The sequence below is a fragment of the Oratosquilla oratoria genome, chromosome 18 (genome assembly GCF_046742065.1).
Source record: "Oratosquilla oratoria isolate Oo_2021 chromosome 18, ASM4674206v1, whole genome shotgun sequence".
Lineage (NCBI taxonomy): Eukaryota > Metazoa > Arthropoda > Malacostraca > Stomatopoda > Squillidae > Oratosquilla > Oratosquilla oratoria.
In genome coordinates, this window is record NC_134794.1 from 29,610,533 (window position 1) to 29,624,454 (window position 13,922).

The 13,922-nt window shown below is 39.8% G+C and overlaps 1 protein-coding gene across 4 annotated transcripts in view; it reads right to left on the reverse strand.

The window, feature by feature from the left end:
* Positions 1 to 13,922, reverse strand: part of LOC143035137 (BTB/POZ domain-containing protein KCTD3-like) — a 38,922-nt gene that overhangs the window by 20,483 nt on the left and 4,517 nt on the right. Inside the window, exons 3-9 of one of the 4 annotated variants that reach the window (XM_076201746.1) lie at positions 13,345 to 13,460; positions 12,939 to 13,232; positions 12,668 to 12,856; positions 10,122 to 10,215; positions 8,959 to 8,973; positions 6,799 to 6,995; positions 6,486 to 6,689 (exon numbers count right to left, since the gene is read on the reverse strand). In XM_076201746.1, the coding sequence (XP_076057861.1) occupies positions 6,486 to 6,689; positions 6,799 to 6,995; positions 8,959 to 8,973; positions 10,122 to 10,215; positions 12,668 to 12,856; positions 12,939 to 13,232; positions 13,345 to 13,460 (1,109 nt within the window). The remainder of the gene's footprint in view (positions 1 to 6,485; positions 6,690 to 6,798; positions 6,996 to 8,958; positions 8,974 to 10,121; positions 10,216 to 12,667; positions 12,857 to 12,938; positions 13,233 to 13,344; positions 13,461 to 13,922) is intronic. The other 3 variants (XM_076201748.1, XM_076201747.1, XM_076201749.1) reach the window with 3 other exon arrangements.

Genomic DNA, 13,922 nt, shown 5'->3' on the forward strand with positions numbered 1-13,922 from the left:
AGAAGGGTGGAGGGGAGTGGAATATATAGGAAATGGAATGGGTGGGAGCGGTTTCTATGCCTTTTTCTTTTTGGCTAACCCCTGTGTAGGGGGAAAAAGCCTTTGGTATATGTATGTATAAAAATTCATGCATTTTTGGTGACTAAAATTATGGTATCTAAATCCTCATTTATATCATATGTTTTAAGTAGTTTTTCCAACCATTTTGGGGGTATATTTGTACAAAATAGAAAGAAGACTGTTTATTTGCAATATGTCCAGAATGATGCCCACCATTGCAATATTCAACTATAGTAGGCCTTCTAGTATTGTTCAAGTACAGGGGTCACATTATGCATGAGTGGTTTGAGGTAAAAGTAGGACTTTGCCATGGATGTGTCATGTCACCATGGCTGTTCAATGTACATGGATGGACTGGTGCTGGAGGTAAATGCAATGGTAATGGTCAGGGGATTGGAGATGGTTAAATAAAATGGAGAAAAGTGGGAGGTGAGCCAGTTGTTGTTTGCTGATGACAGTGCGCTAGTGGCAGGATCAGAGGAGGGATCAATAAAGTTAGTGATGGAGTTTGGAAAGATGTGGAAGAGGAGAAAGTTGAACGTAAATGTAGGTAAAAGTGCAAGGGGAGAGAATGGCAGCAATTTGGACGTATTAAAAGAGAGAAACTGAAGGAAGTGGACAGCTTTTGATACTTGAGGGTGCATGTGGTAGAAAGGGGAGGAGTGGAGGTGGAGATTGATTGTAGATTGAGGGAAGCAAGTGCCAAGGGGGATTAAAAAGTGTAATGAGAAATAGATATTTGGGAAAGAATGCTAAAAGGAGATTGTATGAAGGGGTGATTGTGCTGACAGGACTGTATGGGGCAGAGATATGGAACATAAGAGAGGAAGAGTTTAAATGTGTTTGAGATGAAATGTCTGAGAAGTATGTTATGGGTTACTTAGCTGGATAGAATGAGAAACAAGGAGATGAGGAGGAGAGCTGGGGTGGAAAAGGAGATGGTAGATAAGGTTTATGAAAGAGTACTGGGATAGTTTGGACACATGGAAAGAATGAGTGAAGAAAGATTAGTAAAAGATGTGTGGAAGGCAGAGATGAAGTGAACATGAGAGAATGACTGAGGATGAGATGGATAGATGGGGTAAAAGGGGCATTGAGAAAGAGGGGGATGTCTGTTGAGGAAGGAAGAGAGAAGGTAGAAGATAGGGGTGAGTGGAGAATGGCTGTGTATGGATGATATTGTGATGCATGGAAGGGAGTAGGATAGGGATGGGTTAGGGAGTGGTTATTTGTGAATGATATTTTGACCCAGCGCAAAGGGATTTCCTCCTGTCTTCAATTTTACTACTACATGAGGGGATAGAGAAGGTGTCAACAATTAAATGAAGTGGTCTTTCTGTGAATGTGTTGTGTCTTGCTGCATTGCTTCTGACCCTGGGCCATGGGCGAGATGAAAGGATGACCCATCATCCAGGAGGTGCAAAGATGAGAGGGGAGGGAGGGAGGGAGGTAAGGCGAATGGGGTGGTGTAAGCCACAGCACACCCCTGCCACCAGCTCTTATGTATTTGGCACCAATCCTTGAGAGCATCTTTGGTCACCTGGGTGAGTACCACAATCCTTTAATAACATCTATCTGCATTATGGGGTGATTCTCCAGCAATCATCCCTCCTCTACTATTAGGTGATGTTGAGAGCAACCCTGGCCCCACCACAAAATACCCATGTCCAATATGCTCCAAACCTATCATCTGAAGCTGACAAAGGGTTCAGGTTAGTACAATGGATGTAAAAACTGAGTCCAACTCATTTGCACAACACTTGCTGACATAAAAAAATACACAAATACCTGGCTCTGTTCTATTTACCCACCCATAACTTCACTCCCACCATCCCACTCCCAGCCTGCATCCTTGCCCACACCCCAAACCTTGCCATCACCTTTCCCCCAGCTCCCCTTCCAAATGCTCCTCTTCCTCCTGACCTTGATCCTAATCCTCTCCCATCAGTATCCCAACCCATACAGGACACACACCAACATCTCACAACATAACATGGATGGTATCAACACAAAAAAACATGGACTTGAACACTTCAAACAACAACATCCATGTTGCCATCATATAAGAAACAATACTACAATACCACAAAAAACACCCACATTTCATAATTTCACCACCATCAAACAAGACTGGACCAATGGCAATGGTGGTGGCTTCATCACCCTGATCCACCAGCCCATCTGCTTCATGGACACAAGTACATACATACATACATACATATACAAAAAGGCTTTTTCCCAAATCCGAACAAGCAACAAATCCACAATTAAAATAGTTAACACCATCTCCCAGTTCCAAACACCTACAAGCCTAACATTAACCAATTTGACACCATCCCCAACTTTATCGTGGGTGGTGACTTCAATGTCAAGTTGTCGGCTTGGTACGTCAACAACCCTGACCACCTTCCAATCATCACCACCAAAACACAATACACCCCAGTTTGCCAGACACCATTACACCAATTACATGAGAGCAAACTGGGAAACTTTCACTCAAGAGACAAAACAATTTGAGACACAAAACAGTACACCAATCACAGACACAGACATTGCTGTGCACATCATCAATACAATCATACAAAATGCAGACTTTGTATCATGGAATTTCATGAACCATGTTCTTAGTTCAACTTGCCCTGAGCAGGATTCAAATCGTCATCATCTTGACCTTCGTAGCAAGTAACATTGCCTAACCTGCTCTGCCAGCAAATGATAAATGTAGAGAGTAATACTGTGCATAAGGATTTACCCACTGCAGCACTGTAGGCAACAAAATACAAACACAACAACAAATGATATTAGTCAACTGGCCCAACAACTGGAGCTGGTTTACTTGCGTTGTTTCATTATATTGTGTCCCACCTCTTCATACATACATATGCCAAGGCTTTTTCCCCCTTTCAAGGGAGGTAGCCAAAAAGGAAAAGGCATAAAATCATTCCCACCCATTCCATCCCTAAATACACTCCACTCCCTTCCACCCTCCCTCTTAGCTTTGCACCTCCTGGATGTCGGGTCATCCCTGCACCTTGTCCACTGCCCTGGGTCTGAGGCAGTGTCGCAAGTCACAGCACATCCACAGCAAGGCCGCTTCATTAAATCGGCGACCCCCCCTCTCTGTCCCCTCATGCATAAAAGGAGAAGACAGGGAGAAATCCCTTCGGGCTGCGTCAAATTTTGCTCACACATACTACCTCACCCCCCATCCCCCTACCCATTCCACCTCATGCATCACAACATCATCCATATACAACCATTCTCCATTCACCCCTGTCTTCTGTCCTCTCCCGTCCTTCCTCAACAGACATTCCCCTCTTCCCCAAAGCCCCCTTCACCCCATCCATCCACCTAATCCTAGGATGTCCCTTCATGTTCACTCCCTCCACATCTGCCTTTCCATACCTCTTTTACTAGTCTTTCTTCACTCATTCTTTCCATGTGTCCAAACCATCCTAATACTCTTTCATCAACCCTATCTCCCAACTCCCTTTCCACCCCTGTTCTCCTCACCTCCTCATTTCTTACTCTATCTAGCCTAGTAACCCCCATCATACTTCTCAGACACCTCATCTCAAACACATTCAAACTCCTTCTCTCTTCCTCTCTTATGTTCCATGTTCCTGCCCCATACAGCGCTGTTGGCACAATCACTCCTTCATACAGTCTCCTCTTAGCATCCATTCTCAAATGTCTATTCCTCATTACACTTTTTAATCCACCAAGGCATTTACTTGCTTCTCTCAACCTACATTCTACCTCCACCTCCAATCCACCTTTTCCTGCCACATTTGCACCCAAGTATCTAAAACTATCCACTTCCCCCAGTCGCTCTCCCTTTAAGCTCACTTCCAGTCTGCTACCCCTTTCACCCCTTGTACATCTCATCACCTTACCACCTCTCATGCCATCAAATAAATCAATATATAAATGTTGTTTACACACACACACACACATACAATAGATTGCACTGATAGAAGAGATCTCCTGATTAAAGATGGGAGGGCTTTAAGAGGTCATGGAATTAAATTAACAAAGGTCACATGTTGAAAGGATGTAAAGAAACAGTTTTCCATCTATATGTACCGGTAATATGTGGAATAGCTTAGAAGGTGACATAGCCCAACTCAAACAATACAGGAGTTCAAATCTAAATATGATAATTGGAAATCAAAGATATAGATTAAGATGGAACTGTACATGAATTTGAGTCTAGGTAGAGGATTAGGAGAGGAACAGAGGGAGTAATTGGTGAGGAACAGTGTGGATTTAGGACAGGTAGAGGTTGTGTAGATCAGATTTTTGTGGTAAGACAGATATGTGAGAAAGCTATAGGAAAGGGGAAGGATGTTTTTTGGGCCTTTATGGATCTGGAAAAGGCTTACGATAGGGTAGACAGAAAGGCAATTTAGGAGGTTTTGCGGATATACGGGATAGGAGGAAAGCTTCTAGGAGCTGGCAAGAGTTTTTATGAGTGTAGTAGAGCTTGTGTCAGGATTAGAAATGGAGAGAGTGAGTGGTTTGAGGTAAAGGTGGGACTTCGTCAAGGATGCATTATGTCGCCCTGGCTGTTCAACTTATACATGGATGGGGTAGTGTGAGAGGTAAATGCAAGGGTAGTGGGCAAGGGATTGGAGATGGTTAAAGAAAATGGAGAAAAGTGGGAGGTGAGCCAGCTGTTGTTTGCAGATGACACTGCACTTGTGGCAGGATCGTAGGATGGATTGAGGAAGTTGGTGACAGAGTTTGGGAGAGTGTGTGATAGAAGAAAACTAAAGATAAATGTGTGTAAATGTTAGGTGATGAGATGTACAAGGGGTGAAAGTGGCATTAATCTGGAAGTGAGCATTAAGGGAGAGCAACTGGAGGAAGTGGATAGTTTTAGATACTTGGGTGCAAATGTGGCAGGAAAAGTTGGAGTGAAAGTGGAGGTTGAATGTAGATTGAGAGAAGCAAGTAAATGCCTTGGTGGATTAAAAAGTGTAATGAGGAATAGACATTTGGGAATGGATGCTAAGAGGAGACTGTATGAAGGAGTGATTGTGCCAACAGCACTGTATGGGGCAGAAACATGGAACATAAGAGAGGAAGAGAGAAGGAGTTTGAATGTGTTTGAGATGAGGTGTCTGAGAAGTATGATGGGGGTTACTAGGCTAGATAGAGTGAGAAATGAGGAGGTGAGGAGGAGAACAGGGGTGGAAAGGGAGTTGGGAGATAGGGTTGATGAAAGAGTATTAGGATGGTTTGGACACATGGAAAGAATGAGTGAAGAAAGACTAGTAAAAGAGGTATGGAAGGCAGATGTGGAGGGAGTGAACATGAAGGGACGTCCTAGGATGAAGTGGATGGATGGGGTGAAGGGGGCTTTGGGGAAGAGGGGAATGTCTGTTGAGGAAGGATGGGAGAGGACAGAAGACGGGGGTGAATGGAGAATGGTTGTATATGTGATGCATGAGGTGGAATGGGTAGGGGGATGGGGGTGAGGTAGTATGTGTGAGCAAAATTTGATGCAGCCCGAAGGGATTTCTCCTCATCTTCTCCTTTTATGCATGGGGGGACGGAGGGGGAGGGGGTCGCCGATTTAATGAAGCGGCCTTGCTGTGGATGTGCTGTGTCTTGTGACACTGCTTCTGACCCAGGGCAGTGGACAAGGTGCAGGGATGACCCATCATCCAGGAGGTGCTAAGATAAGAGGGAGGGTGGAGGGGTGTGGAGTGTATTCAGGGATGGAATGGGTGGGAATGATTTTATGCCTTTTCCTTTTTGGCTACCTCCCTTGTAAGGGGGAAAAAGCCTTGGTATTATGTGTGTATGTATGTTAGAAAATTTGAGAATAGGAGACAGGACCCAACAAGTACTGCTCTTTTCCTATGTACTACTATTAGGTAAACACAAACACACACTCACATTAGAAAATTAGAGAATAGGAGACAGGACCAAATGAGCATTGCTCCTTCCTGCAATTAGGTACAATTAAAAGAAGAAAAAAGAAAAGAAAGAAAAAGGCCTGACATCCTGTATATCTAGAATAGGTGTGAATGTGTATAAAGAATTCTAAATATTTGTCAATATGCTGAGTAGTGATTAAATATGGGAATTAAATATGGAAATTCTGAGTGGAGATGCACCATTAGAATATCACAAAAGCACTCATACATTTGAAGATACTGGTACATTATTAGTTATAACATTCAAATTAATTGACATATTCACACCAATCACTAGAGGGAAAATGTAACTGAACCATCTTGTGTAAACAACTGGAGCTTCATGACATACATGAACAAGGGGTTGGAATTGTGGGTCTCCTGTAAGAGACCTTGGACAACAGATTGATTGAGTGATTTAAACACCAGGACTGCATCAGGAAAACATCTAAATTCTCAAGACAAGAACATATATATTGAATTCCATATTACACCTACCAATATAATAAATAGAACCATTGGTGCATCCTAAGAGGAGGAAGGATCCAGCAGTATCAAAAGATGCAATGGGAAGTACATCTTGAATCTGCCAGTGCTGTGTCATTGCATGCCAAACGCCAATTTTACCCGAGGAAGAGAGTGCGACCAGTTGTGAACCAATGAAAAACAAATATTCTACTGGCACACCAAGGTTGAAAGTTCCTGAAACAAAGAAATAACACTAAACTTTACACAAGGTCAGTAGGTCATTCTCAATATTGCATATAGAGAGCATTAAAACGATGAAATTCTGAAATAAAGTGCAACGAACCAACATCAGTCCGATTGCCATCCTCAGACACACTCCAAAGTCGGATATGTGAAGAATAGGATATAGCAAGCATCTTCTGACCAGGTTCTCCCCCTTGACTGGGTGGGGATAGCTTGGCATTGAGGGCAACTCTCTCAATCAGCTGCTCTATGTGAGGAGACACAAAGGCAAGCTGCCATCCTGTGCTGTCTTTGTTCCTTTGGAAAAATCAGAACATTACACTCATCAAAACAAAGAAAAAATTTAAATTTCATACAAGCAGGACAGAATGTACAAAAAAGACTTCCCCAAATAAAAAGAATTTGAAATCAGCCATCAATCCACAAAAAGAACCTTACAGTTCTGAACTGCAAACCACCTGATGAAGAAGAATTAAGAAATATCTAAATGACAAATATTTCTTGGATTATAACAACAAAATATATGTAAGCATATACCAATGGCCTTTTTGAACCTGTAAGTGACTTGAGAAAACATTCATTTTCAAATTATAATGAGCAAAGTCCCAACTACTCATAGGGCCTTTGGTATCCTTAGTCACACCTTTTTAGTGGCCTGATGACTCTTTTTAGGTATAAGTAAATCCTGACCCAAATAATACCCCACTATCTCATTTAAAATATGTATGCCTTTGAAGACATTCAACAAACTTACTGGCATAGCCGGAGCTCTGATTTGTCATGAGTATATATGAGATGAAATGTCTGAAAAGTATGGCAGGCTGGAGAGAGTGAGAAACAAGAAGAGGAGAAGAGTGGGGTTGGAAAAGTACTTGGGAAATAGGATTGATGAAAGAATATTGGGATGGTTTGGACACATGGAAATAATGAGTGAAGAAAGATTAGTAAAAGAAGTGTGGAATGCAGAGGTGGATGGAGTGAATAGGAAGTGACGACTGAGAATGAGATGGATAGTTGGAGTAAAAGGGATGTTGAGAAAGAGGGGGATGTCTGTTGAGGAAGGGAGAAGACAAGATAGGGGTGAGTGGAGAATAGTTGTGTATGGATGATGATGTAATGCATGGAAGGAGTGGGTGGAGGATGCAAGGTTAGGGAGTGGTTATACGTGAAATATATTTTGACACAGCCTGAAGGAATTTCTCCCTGTCTTCTCTTTTTCTCCATGAGGGGATGGAGAGGGGGGGTTGCCAATTAAATGAAGTGGCCTTGCTGTGTCTTGCTGCTGGGATGACTCATCATACTGGAGGAGCCAAGAAAAGAGGGAGGGAGGGGTGGTGAATGGGAGTAGCGTGGGTGGGGATGAAATGGGTGGAATTATGCCTTTTGATTTTGGCTACCTCCCTTGTATGGGGGAAAAAGCCCTTGGTATATATTATATGGTTTACTAGCTACCATAAAGTAGCAGTTCAAGCTGGTTTGGAGAAAATCATAGTAGTTATATTTTGTCCTAAAAACATGGTTTGGAGCTAAATCTTATTACAGAGTGGCAATTGATTAACAAAACCAGTGTGCATTATTGTCCACAATCAAAGAAACGATTCATTGTGGACATCAAGGTCTAGTATTCCATGAGTATATGTAAAAAGATGATATACAATTGGACCCAGAACATAATGATGTGAATTTCAAAGTACTTATGCACCTCACAGTTTCTTGCAGTCCACTGCAAGAACATCAACAACCATACATACATATGTACCAAAGGCTCTTCCTCATTTCTGAGGGGGGGGGGCAAGTCAAAGCACACACTAATTTCATACACTTTAACACCCATTTTATGGTCTACTCATATTAACATCTTATCAATGAAGGGTCATCCATGTCCCTCACAATAGCGTTTGGGCCAAAGTTAACGCAGCAAGGTAGCAATTTTCCAGCAAGGCCCAACAGCCAGAGCTGGTTTACCCCTCGCTCCTCAAAATAATCTATGGAGCAAACAAGAACATCATTTCTTGCTTTGTCAATCTTTCATCAATGTACAATATCTCTCCATTACCTATCTTTTGCATTCTCTCTCTCCTACTCCACAGAAGTTCACTCCATCTACTTCTGATGTCCACACTTTTTGCAAGTTTTTTTTTATCAATAATTTTTTCCATATACCCAAACCACCTTGACACTCTTTGACTGACCCTATCTAACAGCTCTCTAAGTGAAATGAAATATGCCATCTACACGATAAAAATAATCTGATACTTACCATCGGTTGACAGCACTATATCAGTAAGCATGCAAGAATAGCAATCCATGAGCTGTTTGCATGTCACATTAAACAAACTAATATTGTAATTTGTACATTTAATAAAAAAAATTATTTAACAATCAAAATATCAGCATTGCATGAGGAAATATTTTCAAGAAAAATTATTTTTTTATGGTTATAAGTAATAAGCATAAAAATAGACAAATTTTTACCAAGCAAATTTTTTAGACCAACAAATTCTTTAAAGTCATAACATTCTCATAAAAACATTACATTAAATGAAAGAAGACATGACTGCATTGTTCAGATTAACATGAGTGAATAAAATTGATAAGAGAAGATCACTTGGCTTTGGATGGTAGGTTGTGAAGAGGTCAAGAGAAAAAACAAATGTAAGAAAAAGAAAAAGAAATGAGAAGAAAGAAGAGAGAGAAAAAAAAATGAGTATCAAAAAGAAAAGAAAAAGAAAGAAAGAAAAAAAAGCTACATGCTTGGAGAATATTAAGAACCAAAGTTTTCCATACAGATGAATTATCTTATACATTTGTCTCCTCTTTTCCCCAAAATAGTGTAGAATCCTGAATAACACTCAGTACTGGGTTATGTTCTTAAAAAGCCAATCATATGGTGATCAATTGAACAGCAAGCTTATAAACTTTTGAGAAAAATTGGGTCAGTCCATCCCCTTAACAAAGCTGGAAATGGCCATCTGCTTAGCCTGCCTATTCACACAAACAAATGTGGCCAATCATATAGTGGTGGGGACATCCCTGTGGTGAGGGAGAAAGAATACTGCCATCAGGTGCTCCTATTTGAGTCGTCAAAGGCGACTAAATTGGGATGGAGGATAGAACTAGGCATCCTACTTTCTGTAGCCCTGAAGGGTACATTCCTAAAAAAAAGTAAAGGCATATGAGGGTCTGGGAGGAGTTTTCCAACCAGAACCCTAAGGTGTGGGTCTTTTAATTTAGAATGATTGTATGTGTGAAATACCATGTACTGATGCATTGTATAGTATGGGAGACATGTATTAAAATCAAAACCACATATGTGTGACAAAGATGAATAGGTTGACAATGGGAGAAGAAATATATAATGAGTATGAAAACTATAGAAATACCTATCTACTGTATATAAATACATGACTTCTGAATCCTTACCTGTAGCATGTGACAAAGTGAGCGTATGCAACAACAATCCAGTTATGATGTGCCTTCACCACTCTTACTCTCAGAGGATCAACCCAACATGATCCTGCATAAAATGTTGAAAAATATGTATTACCCTCTTGGACAGTTACATGCATCTTCTAGCAATGGTGGATCTATATATCTATATATATATACATTTTAACAACCACAATGCACTTTAATTCTGAGCCATCAAAGGCCAGCATGCTTGAAATTGAAATGTGGTACTACCCAGGACTCGAACCGGGTATCCTCATGACAAGTGCGACAGTGACAAGTGCATTGTGGTTGTTAAAATGTAGCTCTAATCACTGGGACCCATTCAGTGTTGTACATATATATATATATATATATATATATATATATATATATATATATATATATATATATATATAGAGATATATATATATATATATATATATATATATATGGGGGGTGGGGTAACCTGAATTTTGTAAATGTGGATGATGTTTTGTGGGAGGGGGGCCTAACCTGAATTTTGTAAATATAGATAAGGCTTTTAAATATGTACTCTAGCATGAATACAATGTTTTTGAATATAAATTGAAGTATATGTTCTCATTTTAGTTTCTTTCAAAATATTGGGCAAAAGTAATACTTAATCTTATATTTTTAAAGATCTACCCTCAATAATGTGTTAAATACCCTTCCAACTATTCTCACTGAAGTATTTCATTAAATGCTTAGAAAAAATTCTGCAACTGTATTACTGCTTTCTGCCATGTACCTGTGTACGTGAGGCAGGTTTCTCAACCTCTGCAATGAAGTAATGAAAGAACAATTTGGGGGAGGGGCTTCAGCCCCCCTGGACCTGCCACTGTCTTCTAGCTTATGAAAACAATTCGTATTACGTACCTGGTAATGTTTACTTATTTCAATAAATATTATACCATATTAAGGATGTTGGTATGCTTATATCAAAATAATTAAGCTACTGTGATTTTTTTTCTGTAAGAGGCAGACTGTGAAAAGTATCTGTGACAATTTTTATGAAAATCCATCAGAGGAGATGAAGAAAAAGAGGAAGAAAAAGTCTTATCTTAACAGACCATGTGATCTGACAACTTTTTTGAAAAGAAACTTGATGCTTTAGTTGAGATTGTCTTGCTAACTTATTGCTTTATATTTAAAAGTTACACCACACTGGATTTTTCTTTTGAGTACCCAAAATTTGTAAAAATGTTTGCATAATTGTATTACTAAAGACACAATTCAATAAGACAATTAAAAAAAAAAAAAAAAAAAAAGGAAGCATTGTTGAAACAAAAAATAATTCGCACAGTGAAAGAATTTTCTGAGTTATAAAAAAGTTGACAAAATAGTGAGTTTTTAAGAAGAAGAAAAAAAAAAAAAAAAACTAATGGCAATATAGATAAAAAAAAATGCATAAATACTGATGAGTACTATCATTGCACACTGCACACCTCACTTGTTTACATATAGTGTCATAGCTCATCAAGCCATGAGTTGCATTATTTCAGTTGTCTGTACCTTGTAGAGCTCTCTAGGCTTCTTCATGAGATGGCATTACCTTTATGTTTGTTGTATTTACCTATTTGTAGTACACAGGAAAGGAGCAACGTTCGTTAGGTTCTGTCTCCTATTCTCTAATTTTCTAACATACCTAGACTCAAATTATTTGTGTTTTGTTTGTTGTGTTATATAGATTCCCTTTTGAATATATTGTTTTGCTGGACAAAACAAAGTCAATAGCAACACTTACTTGAGCAATACATAGTGCATTGTTACAGTTAATTGTTAGCCTGCCTTTACAGCTCACTGGTGATATATGTTGACAGACATGATATAACCTTCTAAAATTGTATATAAGAAAAAGATCAAATGTAAATGCTGAATAGAAAGCTAGTTTTATGCCATGTCCCTTTAAATAGGGACATTGTCTGCTCAAGATACTTTTTTTTAATTAATTAAAAATAATTCATGATGCCATACAACATTTAGTTCAGCAGTGTATTGAGCATACACAAAAATATTTTTCCACATGTTTTTGACAGTCAAAAATAGACACTTTTAGCATACCAACATCCTTAAGAGACCACCAATGAGGTGAATAGATAGTGCAAAGGGGGAACTGAAGGATAGAGGAATGTCTTCTGAGGATAAAAGTCAATGGTATGTTAATGTAAAAATATGAAGATATGATGTGGTCCAAATTGGATAGGGGAAAGGGGGAGGTTGCCATACAGCGAAACAATGGAAGATAAACTAGCTCTTAAGCCTTGGTGTAGAGGAGCTGCATCCAACTGCATTGCCTTTGAACCAAGCAGTGTGTGGGTGTGGGGTATTACTGGGGTGACTCTTCATCCAAGAGGTGCTAGGATGAAAAAGGTATAGGCTTCAAATGGGTGTGGGAGGGGTGTATGCTTGGGTAACTCACTTACAAGGAAGAAAAGGCCTTCTAGTATGTACATATGAATGCATAGTGTACCAGCTTACTTTAACACACAAAAATCTCAGATCTTTCATACACTTACCTGGTGGTCCCATATGATTTAATAAACTAATATCTGTTTTGAAGAACTTGTTGAGATCTGCAGACGAGTTACGTGAGTGCCTCAGATCTATTGAAGGTGTTCTGGAATGTGACCTACTCAGACCCCTTATATCCCCTGAACTTCTGGCAATGTGGCCCTGGTACAAGGCACTGTTCCCACTGTGGTGAGCTGTAAAACAAACCAACATTTAGCAACCATTTCCAGAGTCAAGGCCAACATTTCATGAATATACACAGAACAGGTAACTCACCCTGAGCCAGTAACTGTGGGCTATGCCTCATGTCCATGGAAGAATTCCTTGAATGCCCAGGTCTATGAACTCCACCAATGTTGTTGCATGAACTATTTCCTCCCCCACCTCCTCCTCCTCCTCCACCACCTCCCCCTGGTGGAGGAACTGCCTGACTACCATTACTGGTGCCAGCAGCTTCCACTGCTTGACGACTCGAACTGCTTCCACCAGTAGCTCCTCCACTTGCTGAATTTTTATTTGATCCACTTGAACTCTCTGAAGTTTGTGGTCCCGGTTCTTGTAATGGAATACCTGTTGAAAACATACCATGGCTGACTTCACACCAACTGCTAGAATGCCCACCAGCCTATATATTCTTCACACAATCCAAGAGATGACAAGAAAATACAAAAACAATGCATACTTGGGGGAGCTAGGTAGCCAGAGAAGAGAACATCACCACAAGAGGAATGGGGTAGGTCCTGGCACAACAGAAGCCTCTTTACTAATGGTGTGATGCCATAATATTCTGCTTCATGCCTGCAAAATTAACAAAGTACAATTCACTGATTCTTTATCTGAATTCTTTCTAAAATAAAAATCATGTCATATGCTGGAATAAAATTTCAGGTGCACCACATGCACAAGTTTATCAGGATAGTCTCTCATTCATGCCCTTTAGTCAAACAGCAACATATAGCATTAGCTATAATATTAATTAAATGATCAATCCTTTAACCAAGCTCCCTCTTGCTGGAGTCCCATAGCTCCTAGTAAACCAATGATGGCAATTGGTTCAGTCCATAAGTTGTACAAACATGAAAATACAAGGCATTTGACTCACCCTCAACACATATACCCAGAGAAGATAATAGAACTATACATATAGAAAAACAAAAGAATAACAAGACATATCTTACAAATTTCAATAAGACATCCTCAACACATATACCCAGAGAAGATAATAGAACTATACACATAGAAAAATGAAAGAATAACAAG